We start from the raw sequence: 12,960 nt of genomic DNA on the forward strand, positions 1-12,960 counted from the left end.
CAGCCCCATCCCCATCCCATCCCTTCCCTTCCCCTTCCCCCCCCGCCCCGCCATGAAGCGCCTCAGCGCCCGGCCCCGCCCTTCCCGCGCCGCCCCCGGCGCCCATTGGCCCGTTCAAGAGTCGCGGGCCGCTTGAACGCCGAGCGCGGCGCCACTCCGGGCGGCGGCGGGAGGCCGGGCTGCAGCCGCCCCGCGCTCCCCGCGCCCCGCTGCCCGCGCTGCCGCCATGCTGGCGGAGCAGGAGCCCCGCGAGGACCAGGAGAACGTCCCCCCGCTCCCCGCCGCCACCGCCAAGGGGCCGCTGCCGCCGCCCGCTGCCGCCGTCGCCGCCGCCGCCCGCGTGGCGCTGGGCCCGCTGCGGGGCGCGCAGCTTCAGGCGGGCGGCGGGCGGGCGCCATTTTGCGGCGGCGGGGAGCTGTCAGCGGCGGGCGGCGGGGAGCAGGGCACCAGGCGCCGCCCGCCTCAGCCTCAAGCCCAGCAGCCGCCTCAGCCGCAGCCCTTCAGCGTCTACCGGGATGAGCCCGACGGGGAGCGGCGGCGGAGCGGCCCCGCGGCGCAGCGGCGGAGGAAGGAGGAGGATGAGGAGGAGGATGAGGAGGCAGCGCTGGGCGCCGGGCTGCGGGCCGCCGTCGGGGCCCTCGGGGAGCGGCGGCCGCTGGCGCCGCTGGGCAACGCCATGGAGCTCAGCTGCGGTACGTGAGGGAAAGGGGGCAGGGAGGGAGCCACGGGGGGCCATCCCCCATCCCTTCATCCCCAGGGGAGCACAAAGCGTCCTGCAGCAGCCTTTTGGCTTCCCCACGTTCTCCCCAGCTCCCGGTCCGGCTGAGTGACAGCCCAAACGCTGGTGGAGCCCCCGTCCATGCGCGTGTTGGGGACAGGGCAGTGCCTTGCGCTGCCAGGTGCCTGCTCTCACGTGGCTGTTGTCTTCCATGTAGATTCTCCAAGTATTATGGATATTTCGATAACATCAGAAGCGGAAGAGAAAAAAACAAACGTTAACAATGTGCCAGACTATATCACTGATATCCATACCTACCTTAGGGAAATGGAGGTGAGATGCCGCCTATTTTCTTGTTTGCATGCAGCTTACTGGGGGGAATCTAAACAGTAGTTACTGCTCCACTGACTAAAATAAAGCTTGGTTGAAATAGCTAAATGCTGTGCTTATTGCTGCGAACACAAGACCAGTTTCTCATCATACAGTTGACTGCTATGCACTCAACACAAGTTAGGAAGATTACAGAAACTGAAGTAATTGATGCTGCATTTACCATTGCTCACTTCTGACCTGTTAAAAATCTCTTTACCTGTGGTAAATGGAGCATAAATAAGTGTTTCCCTACAGGCACTTTGTCCAAACTCAGTCTTGTCTGTCATCTAAACCTACAGGTGAAGTGCAAACCTAAAATAGGCTACATGAAGAAGCAACCTGATATCACAAACAACATGCGGGCTATTCTTGTGGACTGGCTGGTGGAGGTTGGAGAAGAATACAAATTGCAGAACGAAACCCTGCACTTAGCTGTAAACTACATCGATAGGTTTCTTTCTTCAATGTCTGTTTTGAGAGGAAAACTCCAGCTTGTGGGTACTGCAGCTATGCTGCTTGCATCGTAAGTGAAATTCCTTAGTTTAAAAGTCTTCCTGCTGGTTTCATACAGACAGAAATCTTGCGGCTCTCACATTTTTGATGCTTGTAGTCAGTTTGAATACAGAGGGCTTCACACTAGGTGCAAAGGTAGCAGTTTCCTACCTCAAAGCCTGGCAACCTGTGTGAAGCCCTGCAAGCATGGTTCTGGGATATCTGTGTAGATTGGCCTGATGCAAGAATTCATGCAAATGCAAGGATTCTAGCTGCAGCAGCAAAGTGCTTCTGAATGGTATTTGAGGAAATGCGCACAAAGACATAGGATTTTTCCTGCACCAATTACTACTCTAATGGGTTCGTCTGGAGTTTTAGTAACTCTTTAGTCCCCAGTTGCTTAGTCCTACAAAAGCAGCCTATTGTAGTGCTCTCTAATTTCAAGTTCTGGTGATTCAAGACCTACTGAACTGAGTGCAGTAAACTTACTCAGTAACCGTACCTGGCTACTTCACAAGTCAGAATTTAGTTTGGCATGCTGGTTTTCATTAAATGTTGCTAGTTACCTGATTCCTCAGTACCTAAATATTTGCTCTTAACTGTTTCTCATGGCAGAAAGTTTGAGGAAATCTACCCTCCTGAAGTAGCAGAGTTCGTCTACATCACGGATGACACCTACAACAAGAAGCAAGTTCTAAGGATGGAGCACTTAATTTTGAAGGTTTTGTCGTTTGACTTGGCAGCTCCAACAATCAACCAGTTCCTCACTCAGTATTTCCTGCATCAGCAGACAAATGCTAAAGTTGAGAGTTTATCGATGGTAAGAATAATTAGTAGCTTGGTCTGTGCAACTTGAGAGTTATGTTATCATGAACGCACCTCACAGGATCTGTATTTGTAGAAAACCAATGGCACGGGGTTCTTCTGTCCAGACTTTCTCATCTGGTATTTTTACACGTGTGAGTGTGCACAGTGTGCTATGTGCTCCTCCAGAAGTGGTGCTGCACTCCTGGAGACAAAGGTCTTGTTGCTACTGTTCGAGGCGCTCTGTTGCTGTTGCGGTCTGGCACTTGGCTGGGCCCAAGCATGAATGCTAACTCAGAGCAGGCCCAGATTGATGAATTTTAATCCAGGGTTTGTTTCACGGCCGGGTACTTCCCTCGTTCCTATCTAACATTGCCACGCCCACCCATTTGGCAGAAAGGACTTCTGTTTTTCCTCTTAACTCGAAGTGAGCTCTAAATCCTGAGGCCAGTTTCCCAGCAGAGCACAGTTACCTGACATCCTAACTGTATTGCAGGTACAAGAGCTCCTAAAAATGGAAGCCTTTGTCTCATTGTGCAGAGGTCAGACCAGACTGCACCTTTCCCTCTTGATCCTCTTGATCTTAGATGCCTGTAAGAGAAGATGTGGTGCTGGAAAAGCATGCTTGAGAACAGTGTTTGACAGTGGCTACAGTAGATGCTAGAAGTGAAGTATTTGTGATTGTACTCATCATGTTTTGTTGCTGTTTAGAGATGCTCAGAGCCAGAGGTGGTTCGGTGTACTCACTCTCGGTCTGTGCCACTGCCTGCTTTTGTCAGTGTCAACCTTGTCTTGAGGAGAGTAGCGTCATTAATTGAAAGGAGCAAACCTGTGGGCCAGCTCTGAGCGGAAACTTGTAAAAGCTGCTCTTCCACGTGGTGGCAGGACTGGAAGCTTAATTAATGGTCCTAATGAAGCTGTTGAATGCTCTTCTACTTCCCTTCAGAAGCAGACAATTCTCGCTCTTGTCTTGCAGTATCTGGGAGAGCTCACTCTCATTGATGCTGATCCCTACCTGAAATACCTGCCGTCAGTTATCGCTGCTGCAGCGTTTCACCTAGCAGGCTACACGATCACTGGACAAACCTGGGTACGTAGTGCTGCGCCCTGAGCCTTCGCACGCCTGCCTGGTGTATTGTGCAAAGTTCTGAGCGCTGGGCCCAAGCTGTGCGCTCAGTTTGGGCTGCAGCAGTCGCAGCCCCTCTGCAGCCACTTAATGAGGGATTGCTTCCCATGGTATTGGAAAAAGGGGGGGAGCCGTTCTGGGAGTGCAGAGGCATCTGTGGAGGCGCTGTTCTGGGGATCCTCCTCAGAGCTGTAAGCAGCTTCCGTGGGATGAGGAAGTGGGCAGGACAAGGAATCCTTCAGCTTCTGCCTTGTAATGAATACGAGAGTTTCAGGATTGCTGTAAATCTACAGGAACTGCTGAAGTCAGAGCAGCGGGTATCAAGCTACTTGGTGCTTGGCAGAGCCTCACTCTCTCAACCTGCTAGGCCAGCACAGTTTTAATAGGAAGCTGAAAACTGCTGCCAGCTCATCCGTGTGACAGAAACGTCTTCAAATGCTCCTCTTGCCTTTCTTTTTTCTCAGCCTGAATCTCTGTGCAAAGTGACAGGCTACACCCTTGAACACATTAAGCCTTGCCTCATGGACCTACACAGGACCTACCTCAAAGCAGCACAACACACACAACAGTCCATACGGGAAAAGTACAAGAGTACGAAGTAAGTACTGGTAGGGCCGTGCAGCAAGCACGTAGTTATGCTGGAGTTGCTCTAGCACGTGATGGCCTAACGAGGGCTGGGGTTTAGTTGAAGTAGAACCAGGCCTCCGTAAGTGAAATGGCGATGGGACTGCTCAAAGCTTCTGCCCAGCGCTCTCTGAGCAGTGCTTCCCGTTCAGCAGGCCTGCAGGCACTGCCCAAAGCGCTACCTGAGCGGTCAGGTAGACACCAGAGGAGTTCTCGTGAAATTCCTGCAACTGGTGGGCAGGAGCTGGTACCTCATGCTCCTAAAGATCTGTGTTGGCATGGTGGCTGAGGAGCTCCAAAATGTTTCCTGCTGGCTGTGCTGTGTGAGACACGTGCTTTGCTGCAGTATCTGTGTTATTCTTTACAGCAAAGAGCACCTGAGCGAGATTACATCCTGCATCTTTTTTTTCCCTCCTCTCTAGGTACCATGGAGTATCACTTATTGACCCACCAGAGACACTAAATTTATTGTAATGATCAAGAGACTGATCTTTTAGAGAAATGTATATTACAAGAAAATGATGTACAGTTTTAAAAATGGTTCAAAATTCTAGGTGTGATCACTCAAAATATTAATACAGGTTCTGATGAGCTTAATTATGAAGTTAGTTTTATGTGGTTTTAATGTAAATCTTTTGTACATGCAATCTTGTTAAAATACTTCGCTGTGTTGTAATAAGAATGTTGTCTTCAAGCACAGGATTAACCATGCAGACCAAGTGAAGCCAGACGGCTTATCTACGTAGAGATTAGACAGTACCACTAGCAGTGCATTATTATGATACTAGGGCTTTTTCTCCTTCCAAGAGTGACTTGGACTCCAGAGCAGTATTTTTGTACTGTCTAGTTTATGTTGAGACTTAGTATAGATCCAAAATGTGGCCTAACAGCTGTAATACTGGAAGAAACGCTATAGCTATGAGGAGAACACCTCCCTGAAAGTGCCTTCTGTGAGACTGCCTAGGCTGTGCCGTGATTTGTGTTTAATGCTTGCCAGCTCTTCATCTGCTTGGGTGCTCTGCTGCAGGGACTGCACGGCTAGGACTAGGGTATGCAGAAAACATTCCCGCTAATGTCTCAGCTGCCCCCCCAGCCCGTCCATGTCTAGTAGGAGCGCTCAAGCCATCAGCCTGCTGAGCTTGCGCCTCTTCAGAGGTGGTGGAGCGTTACAGCTGCAGGGCGTGAGCTGCTGCTCTGTGCCCCTGAGAGGAGGCGATGTCCTCGGGGGTGCAGGCTACATGCAGGAGGGTACAAATTCTGTACAGCCTTCTCACTGGGGAGTGGCTCCTCTGTGACATGCAGCAAAAATGTAAAGCAACTGGTCTTACTCCTTAGTTACTGGAACTGTTACATGAGCAAAGTAGCACATAATTGTCACTAGATGAAATGGACGTCTACCTTCAACCTGTATCAATGGAGTGAGTGATGTGCCCCTACCCCTGTTCTTTGTGTATCTACAGTAGTGAATGCGTGGAAGTGGGTTTAACAGAGCCATTTCCAGGCTGGCAAATAAACAAATTTTACATCTGATATTAGTGGTCTTACCAATACCTTAAAATCACTGTTAGTGCTACCATCTTAAATTGGAATTCATTTCTACAGCTGTGGCAAGGGCTGAAAGCTGTGCCACTTTAACCAGGAGTTGATTCAGCACTGGGGATCTGCACACCTAATGGTAGCAGTATGAATTCTACTTAGGTGTGAAGCAGTTTGTGAGGGCTATATTAAAAAATAGTAATTAAAGAAAAATACCAACCTCTATCAAGCAGACAGGCATGCGTTATGGTGAGCCAATGTACACGCCTTGATTTGGTAATTAAGACCCTGCTGTCCTGCCTCCCCCTGTTCTGCAGCCTGAGCCCTCCATGGACCAACTCAGCTGCAAAAGTGCTCTAGCCACGGGGCGGACGCTCATTGGGTTAAGACAGACGGGTGCAGCAGAGGCTGCCTCTTTGGCTAATCTTAGCTTCTTAGGGTGTGCTTTGTTCTAATGTTTAATGAAGAGCCATATTTCATTGGGCTACTGTGTTCTCCAGTAGTCATCAGTTAGCTTAGTTCAGTACCTTGCTGCTGGAAAAAGCTAAAAACTAGTTGGGAAAAACTGCACAGTGTATCATGTCCGGTGCTTGGCATTGGAAATGCCCTAACCTTGCAGGAGACGGAGTGTGTACATAGCACAATGTGCGTGCCACGGCTGTGACAGCAGCTGGTGACCTTGGAAAGTCAACCTAAAATGGTGGCTGGCCATCTACTGGTAACAAACTGTGGAAGATGAACAGTTTAAGGAACGCTTATGAACCCTGGCAAAGAGCACATATTAGCATTGAAGTGAAAAGGCTTCTGTTCATGGTATTAGTATTTACTACTTAATGAAATATTGCCTTTCTCTGTTTTGGATGGAAGCCATTCAATTAGTGTCCCATAGCACTGAGTAAAGTTCTCCCCTGCTCCCTAAGCTTTGTTTTTAGCATACAGTGTCTGACACAGCTTCCTCTACAGCCTTAACAAATAAAAATAAGCCTCAGTCCTAGGCTGGCCTTTTTGCCCAGTGTGATTATGTCCCTTCATCTGTATTGGCTGCTCTTGTTGCTGCAATATCATTCTTTACAGCTTTCATTTTCTAAACCTAATTTTAAAGGAAATTCTAGCTCTTGCAACTAAGCTTCGTCCAAAAAATCCCAGGCTGTGCTGTCCTAGTGTTTCGCCTATCCCCTGTAAGTCCTCTGCTTCTTTTCAAAATAAAGCCTCTACGGATGTAGTGTATAAGCTGTTACGTATGAAGAAGAGAGAAAGAGTAGTGGCAAAACACACCGTTCTTTTTCCTGAAGAAGTTTAAGGTCTACAGAACCAGAACAGTGGTGCTACAGAAGAAGAAAATCTTCACTCGTTCTCATGCTCTTGACAACAATTTTGGATTGGAAGAACTGACACTAAGCAAATGCACTGGATTAGCTCCTGGAGGGGCAGGGAACAACAATTTTTTTTTTTTTGCATTAAGTTCTAAAAGTAACTCTGGGATATAGTATATGTGACCGTAACTTTTCTCTTGCCTGTATTTCATAAAGATCAGTGGTTGTATGTAAAATAGTCCTAACTGCTCTTGTAAATATGTGCACGTTTCTAATGTGACTTGGTCTTCAAACAAAACAGGCAGGTGAACTACTGTGGAAGCCTCTTCTGTTTTGCCTCATTTTAAACTCAGCACAAGTCTTTAAATATAGTTCAAGAAGCATTCATGTCTGTTGCATGTAATATTTAATTAAACTTTTTATAAAACTTACAAAAGTATGAGTTGCCTGTATACAGAAAGCATTGCCAACCTCCTGGGATTTGGCCAGATGTCCTATGCTGTCAAGCACTTGCGTTTCTGCTGCTTTTTGTACAAAGCCTTAAGGTATGGAGTAACCAGGGAAAGGTCACAGGCACAGCACACCACTTCCCCCATATGAAGACCGTTCCACACTGCGTTAACACCTATCATAATCCAAAGTAGCTCTTCAGGGCATTGAACCAGAACTGTAATTCCTTTTACCAACAGAACTCTCAACTAGCTACAGCTCATTTCAGAATTCAGTAGTTGCTGAGGCTGTTTTGTGCAGAACACTATGCATCGTACACCTGGGACCTGGGTGTTCTGTACTGCAGTTACCAAAGAATTTCACTTCCAGAGACTTTATTTTAACCTGCATACAGTAAGTTTATAAAATAGACATAGAAGCAGGACCAGACTGGGGGGGGGAGGGAGAGATTGATTATCTACAAAAATAAGTTCAGTAATAAACGAGATTATTTATTATACATTACTGAAGGAGAGATGACTTTAACGAGCAGCTCTCTTCTTTCTCCTCCTTTTGTTAAATGTTTTCTTACTTGTATTTTCTTGTTTCGAGGTGGTCTGTGTTCTGTGAGCAAACAACATTTTTAATCAAATAAATGCATTGTTTTATTTCAAAAGAACACGGGTTGAGCATCTGTAACCGTGCAACCACTCACCATGCTCAGTGCAAAGTTTGAACACTTCCTAGAAAATGTTCTAAATACAAGTGAAGGTTTAGGCTAGAGTAGAGATACAGCAGTAAAACTAACTTCTCAGAGATACAATTGTAAGTTAGCCGTAGCACAGCCTGTAAAGTCTCTACAACACCTGTAAGGAGCAGCTGAATCAAATCCACATGTACACTCCCATTCTCTTTGGAGGAATTAACATCAGTTACAGAGATGTGACTACCTCAAACAGCTGCAGGTCAGCTGGGTGACTGGCCTCCAAGAGGGGAACAAACTAGCCCCGACTTAAAGCTCCTCACCCTGCTATATAATCCCCTTGAACAACTGAGACCCTTCCTGGCCTTGCCAAAGTTCTCAGCACAGACTGTCAGCGTTCTGCTGTCCGGCATTCCTTACCAGCTCCTTCCCCCTCTTAATCTCACATGATGGTTACCTTGTTTTGTTTGGTACTTCCTGTGGTTCCAGGATGACAACTTCTTCCTCTTCACTGTCAGACAGCACAATAGGTTCATCTGGAAGGGGGAAAAAAAAGATCAGTTTCTGTAAAAAGTCCCATAGCTAATAATCACAGCATTTCTAAAAGGATATTGAAATGGGAAAAGCAGGCTCACAATTGCTAGTGCTTAACCCAGCAGTCTTGCTATAGGTAAAGAAAACAAGTTTCTTTTGAAGAAAACAAGACCTGTCCAGGTGAAGTCAAAGTAGCCCAACTCTCAGAACTACAAGAGAGACATCTTGCACTTTCTAATTCTAGACTATTAACAAAGTAGTGTTGTAAGTGTATGCAGTATTGCGACAAATAAATACTCACCCTTAGCTTTGCTTATCGTACTTGTGTCCTCCGTTTCCATTCTCTGGCACTCAGAAGTGTCAGCCTCACCTTCACCCTCCTCTTCCTCTTCCCTCTCCGATTCTTCAAGGTCTTCCCAGGAGTTCTCTATTCCTTCCCCAATTTGGGCTGTCCCAGGAGCGTGCAATATTGGTGTGGCAAAACTGCAATAGTTAAGAAAAATTTTGGAGATACTAAGAATTAAGTTACCTAAAAGCAGTTAGAACCAAAACCAATAAGATATTGAGATTCCCTCTGATGGCTATATGGCTACCCTGAGCTGGGATACATCTTGGGCATTTAGCTGCTAGTGGGACTAACACGGGGAGGGGGAAGCCTCCTTTTTTCCCCAGACAAGAAACAGAAAACATACACTTCTGAAGGAGGGTCAGCTTTAGTTATGATTTCTTCTGCTTGTTCTTCCACGTTGTTGGTGTCTACAGCAGCACTTTCCATTTTGAAGGCAGTGATCTTTTGGTTTGGTATAGATTCTGCAAAGCCAAACTTCCCACCTTCTTTCCTAGTCAATAACAACAGACATTATTTCAAGGTTATTTCACATTTATGAATGTTTTCTCTCAGAGTTCAAATATACAAATACTTGCTCTTTAAAACAATTACAAAGAAACACAATTTGCTGATTGTTTTACAAGTTAGCATCAATTTTTAGCGTATTTCTTAAACGCTGGTCCATCCCTTCCCAAAGCACTCACCTAACTTTCTGGTCGTTCTCCAAGGCTTTCTGAATTAGTTCTGTTATTTCTGCAACCTTAACAGCTGTTATTTTACTGCATCTCAGAACCTGTTACATGCACAACAACAGTTTACAATGATGAAAGCACAGTATTTTTAACTAGAGCTGTAGGACAGATCACAGGAGTAACACTTAAAATTAGGTATCTAAGTAAAAGGGACCGGATACACGATGAGGTGATCCAGCCTCCAACAGTCAAATCACAGGGAAAAATATTGCTGTCTGAACAAGCAATGGCCTTTTCTACCTACATCTGTTCTTCAGCACAGATGCACAGTAGCACGCTCTTCCACTGGGTCTAAAAATACTTGATGTCTTCCAGTGAAATCTGACAGCTAACTGTTTCCTTAGCTTCAAAATATTAAGGATATTGCAATATCAAGATTACAAGCCAGGAAGCAGTTTATACCAGAGACAAAGATCGGTCAAGGAAAAGATTTACCTGATCCATCACTAGCATAATCCCTCCACTGGACTGGATGGTACAAATTTCACGATGTTTATTCATGGCAATTACAAGGAGGCCGTCCATTACACGTTCTTCTCGTTCGCTTGGATCCACCAACAAATATGTGCTAGAATCAAAGTTTTAAATATAACACAACAAGATAAGTTTGAAGCTGAGTTTGACTCCCCCAAGAAAGTGTTCTTATCACCTGTGAAAGCAGCTGGCTACCAGCACTACACAGTACACATATGTATGTCTGTGGCTCCTCACTTTTGATAAAATTCTTTAAGAAATCTGTCGAGTCGCCTTTTTTTTCTACAAATCTCTATGTTTAAAATTAATTCTGCAGAACTGGCGATAAGTTGTTTCTGTCAATAAGGACTTAAGAAAAAAAATCACCTTACCCCTGCTGGAAGAAGGCAAAACTGACGCAAATAGGCATGTGGTGGATACTCAAGGGGACAGGATCACGCTCCTCAGGAGAGTACTTGGAAAAGAATTATCCCAGAGGACAATTATTTACAAAATTCATTTGGTTTTAAAATGATGTATTGCACAAGAGGTATTTAAAGATATAACAAGCAAGAAAAAAGGCAAACATTCATCATCTAAATATTAACAATCTTATTGCTCTTCTTGTATAATCCTGTTTACTACCTACGTAGGCAAATTCAGCACACTCATCACAATTTTTTTACAATTAATGTTGCCCTAAATTGAAGTTGATATAGTTTTACACTCAGCGGGCTTGCTTACTACCCTTTTACATTTTGAATAGGAACACATGCACTCCCAAACTCTATGTATCCTGGAGTTTATCTGCTTACATAAACCTTTAATTCCTTCCTTTCAGACAGAACGGAACAGCTACCCGAGATACTATACCAGCATCTAGTACGACTTACCACTGTCACTTCCTCTCCTTGCACAGAGACATCTGGTCTGCGAAAATGACACAGGGCTACTATTGCTGCTATGCTAGCAGCATCAATGATGTTACCATCATGATTTAACAGGTGCAGGTCCACACGGATTTGCCAAACCTGAGAAAAAAAACAGACGTAACTGCTTGGTAATGAGTAAATGTGATTCCGGAGAAGCTATTGCTTTTCAAGACACTTTCTGTCTTTGAATCATAAAAAGGACCAATGTATATTCTTTGTGTCTTTCCTTGAGAAATTAGGATGAAAAAGCTTGGTATATGCAAGACACCAAGCGTGCTAGATTGAAAACATGGTTAATTTGACACGATACACAACAGTTAAGTACGACTTAAGATTTGTTTTGCAAAGAAATATTCAAGTGTGGAGGATCCCAATTATTTCAAAAAGTCTATATAGATCTGTAAGTTAAAAATACCTACAGTCAGATGGGTCCTCCTGAGGTCTTAATTTGTGTTTTTTGAAACAAAACAGACCACCTGAAAAACTGACTATACACACCCTTTAGTTTAAAACCATTTGAAGTTTAGTTTTTCATACCTTTTCACCAGCAACAACGCAGAGAGATTCAGTATCTATACATTTGGAATTTCTCAGGCATCGCTCTATCAATCTGTTCAGTTTCACCAGCAACTCAGACTGCCTGTTAAAACAAAATTAACCCAAACTGAATATAATTATTCTGCACACTTACATGATTCTAAACAGTGGCCCTTTTATAAGTCTTTTTAAGAAAGCTACATACCTGCCAGGCTCAAAACCAGGCGCGGCCATGGGCGACAGCTCGAGGTTAAAGAACAGTATCCCTTCTGTAGCCCGATTCGGCTTTGGGGGCACAAGTTCACATGATACTTGGCCAAGAACCCTGCGGAGGGCAACAAACCACTAAGCTACAGAATTAGGCAGAAGATTTCTGCATAAAGGGATATGAAATTAGACTCGTTATCCACCCGTATGATATAAATTATTTGTAATTTATGGCCTACCCCTAACCCCAACCCCCCGTTCCCCGCGGTGCCTCTCTGGGAGGCCGCAGCCACCTGGTCCTGCCCAGCTCCACCACGCAGCAGCCGCGGTCGGGCCCGAAGGAGATGCGCACGTTCCGGTAGTCGTAGCACTGCCGCCCGTCCAGCCGCTGTGGGGAACGGACACACAGAGAGACACACAGACGGACAGGGGGTCACACAGACACACAGACAGACAGACATGGCGGGGGCCGGTTACCGCGGGGGCGGCCGGCCCCGGGGCGGCGTGAAGGGGCAGGGGCAGGGGTAGGGATGAGAGCGGGCGGCCCCCACCTTGCCCTCCCGCACGGCGCGCAGCAGGAAGCGCCGCTCGCAGTTGGACAGCGGCGTCTCCCTCATGGCGGAGCGGCCGTTGGGTCGTGAGGCGCGGCCGTTGGTGGCGAGGCCCGGCCGTTGGGTCGTGAAGCGCGGCCGTTGGCGGCGCAGCGCCTCAGCGTCATCAGCGCGCGGCGACCGTTATGGGGGGGCGGCATTGGGCGGGCTGCAGCCGCCTGGCGCCCCCTAGGGGCCAGCGCGTCCCCGTCCCGCCCGCGCCTCAGGCGGGGCTGAGGTGCACCCGCGATCCGTCTTTTCTCACCCAAAATGGTTGAAATGTCTAAATTACACTTCTTGTTCAAACCTTGTTGACACGCAAAGCTCTAGGCAAACTAAAAAGCGAGGCACACCTCAGAAGCTTCAAGTTTGTGTGAGCGAGGACAAGCGCTGCCAGATCCTCCGTGCTAGTTTTGTATTTCTGTGTATTTCAATAACTTCAAAAATATTTAGTCAAAAATATAAGAGAATATTCAAAAATATAAGAGAATACTGACATGAGATTATACA

At 46.5% G+C, this 12,960-nt stretch overlaps 2 protein-coding genes across 2 annotated transcripts; one reads left to right on the forward strand and one right to left on the reverse strand.

Moving 5' to 3' along the window:
* The first annotated feature begins 223 nt into the window (after positions 1 to 223).
* CCNA2 (cyclin A2) lies at positions 224 to 7,421 on the forward strand. The gene is made up of 7 exons (XM_005015540.6): positions 224 to 692; positions 936 to 1,051; positions 1,390 to 1,613; positions 2,198 to 2,402; positions 3,363 to 3,476; positions 3,977 to 4,110; positions 4,559 to 7,421. The coding sequence occupies exons 1-7, from the start codon at positions 227 to 229 to the stop codon at positions 4,608 to 4,610; spliced, it is 1,311 nt and encodes a 436-aa protein (XP_005015597.2). The 5' UTR covers positions 224 to 226; the 3' UTR covers positions 4,611 to 7,421.
* A 371-nt stretch (positions 7,422 to 7,792) lies between these two features.
* Positions 7,793 to 12,595, reverse strand: EXOSC9 (exosome component 9). Its single transcript, XM_027456877.3, has 12 exons — positions 12,412 to 12,595; positions 12,154 to 12,248; positions 11,859 to 11,978; positions 11,654 to 11,756; positions 11,078 to 11,215; positions 10,577 to 10,659; positions 10,167 to 10,299; positions 9,684 to 9,772; positions 9,344 to 9,490; positions 8,953 to 9,134; positions 8,575 to 8,653; positions 7,793 to 8,038 (listed from the first exon to the last, which is right to left on the reverse strand). Exons 1-12 carry the CDS (start codon positions 12,475 to 12,477, stop codon positions 7,957 to 7,959), a joined length of 1,317 nt encoding a protein of 438 aa, XP_027312678.2. The 5' UTR covers positions 12,478 to 12,595; the 3' UTR covers positions 7,793 to 7,956.
* Between the last annotated feature and the right edge of the window lie 365 nt (positions 12,596 to 12,960).

Source organism: Anas platyrhynchos, chromosome 4, assembly GCF_047663525.1.
Source record: "Anas platyrhynchos isolate ZD024472 breed Pekin duck chromosome 4, IASCAAS_PekinDuck_T2T, whole genome shotgun sequence".
Lineage (NCBI taxonomy): Eukaryota > Metazoa > Chordata > Aves > Anseriformes > Anatidae > Anas > Anas platyrhynchos.

Bases quoted from the DNA above. Each gene is read 5' to 3' on its own strand.
- CCNA2 (XM_005015540.6), top strand. From the start codon at position 227: ATGCTGGCGGAGCAGGAGCCCCGCGAGGACCAGGAGAACGTCCCCCCG. The intron at 1,052-1,389 runs GTGAGATGCCGC...CTAAACCTACAG, and splicing joins CCTACCTTAGGGAAATGGAG to GTGAAGTGCAAACCTAAAAT. The intron at 3,477-3,976 runs GTACGTAGTGCT...CTTTTTTCTCAG, and splicing joins CGATCACTGGACAAACCTGG to CCTGAATCTCTGTGCAAAGT.
- EXOSC9 (XM_027456877.3), bottom strand. From the start codon at position 12,477: ATGAGGGAGACGCCGCTGTCCAACTGCGAGCGGCGCTTCCTGCTGCGC. The intron at 9,491-9,683 runs GTGAGTGCTTTG...GTTATTGACTAG, and splicing joins GAGAACGACCAGAAAGTTAG to GAAAGAAGGTGGGAAGTTTG. The intron at 9,135-9,343 runs GTATGTTTTCTG...TAACTATTGCAG, and splicing joins GCTGACCCTCCTTCAGAAGT to TTTTGCCACACCAATATTGC.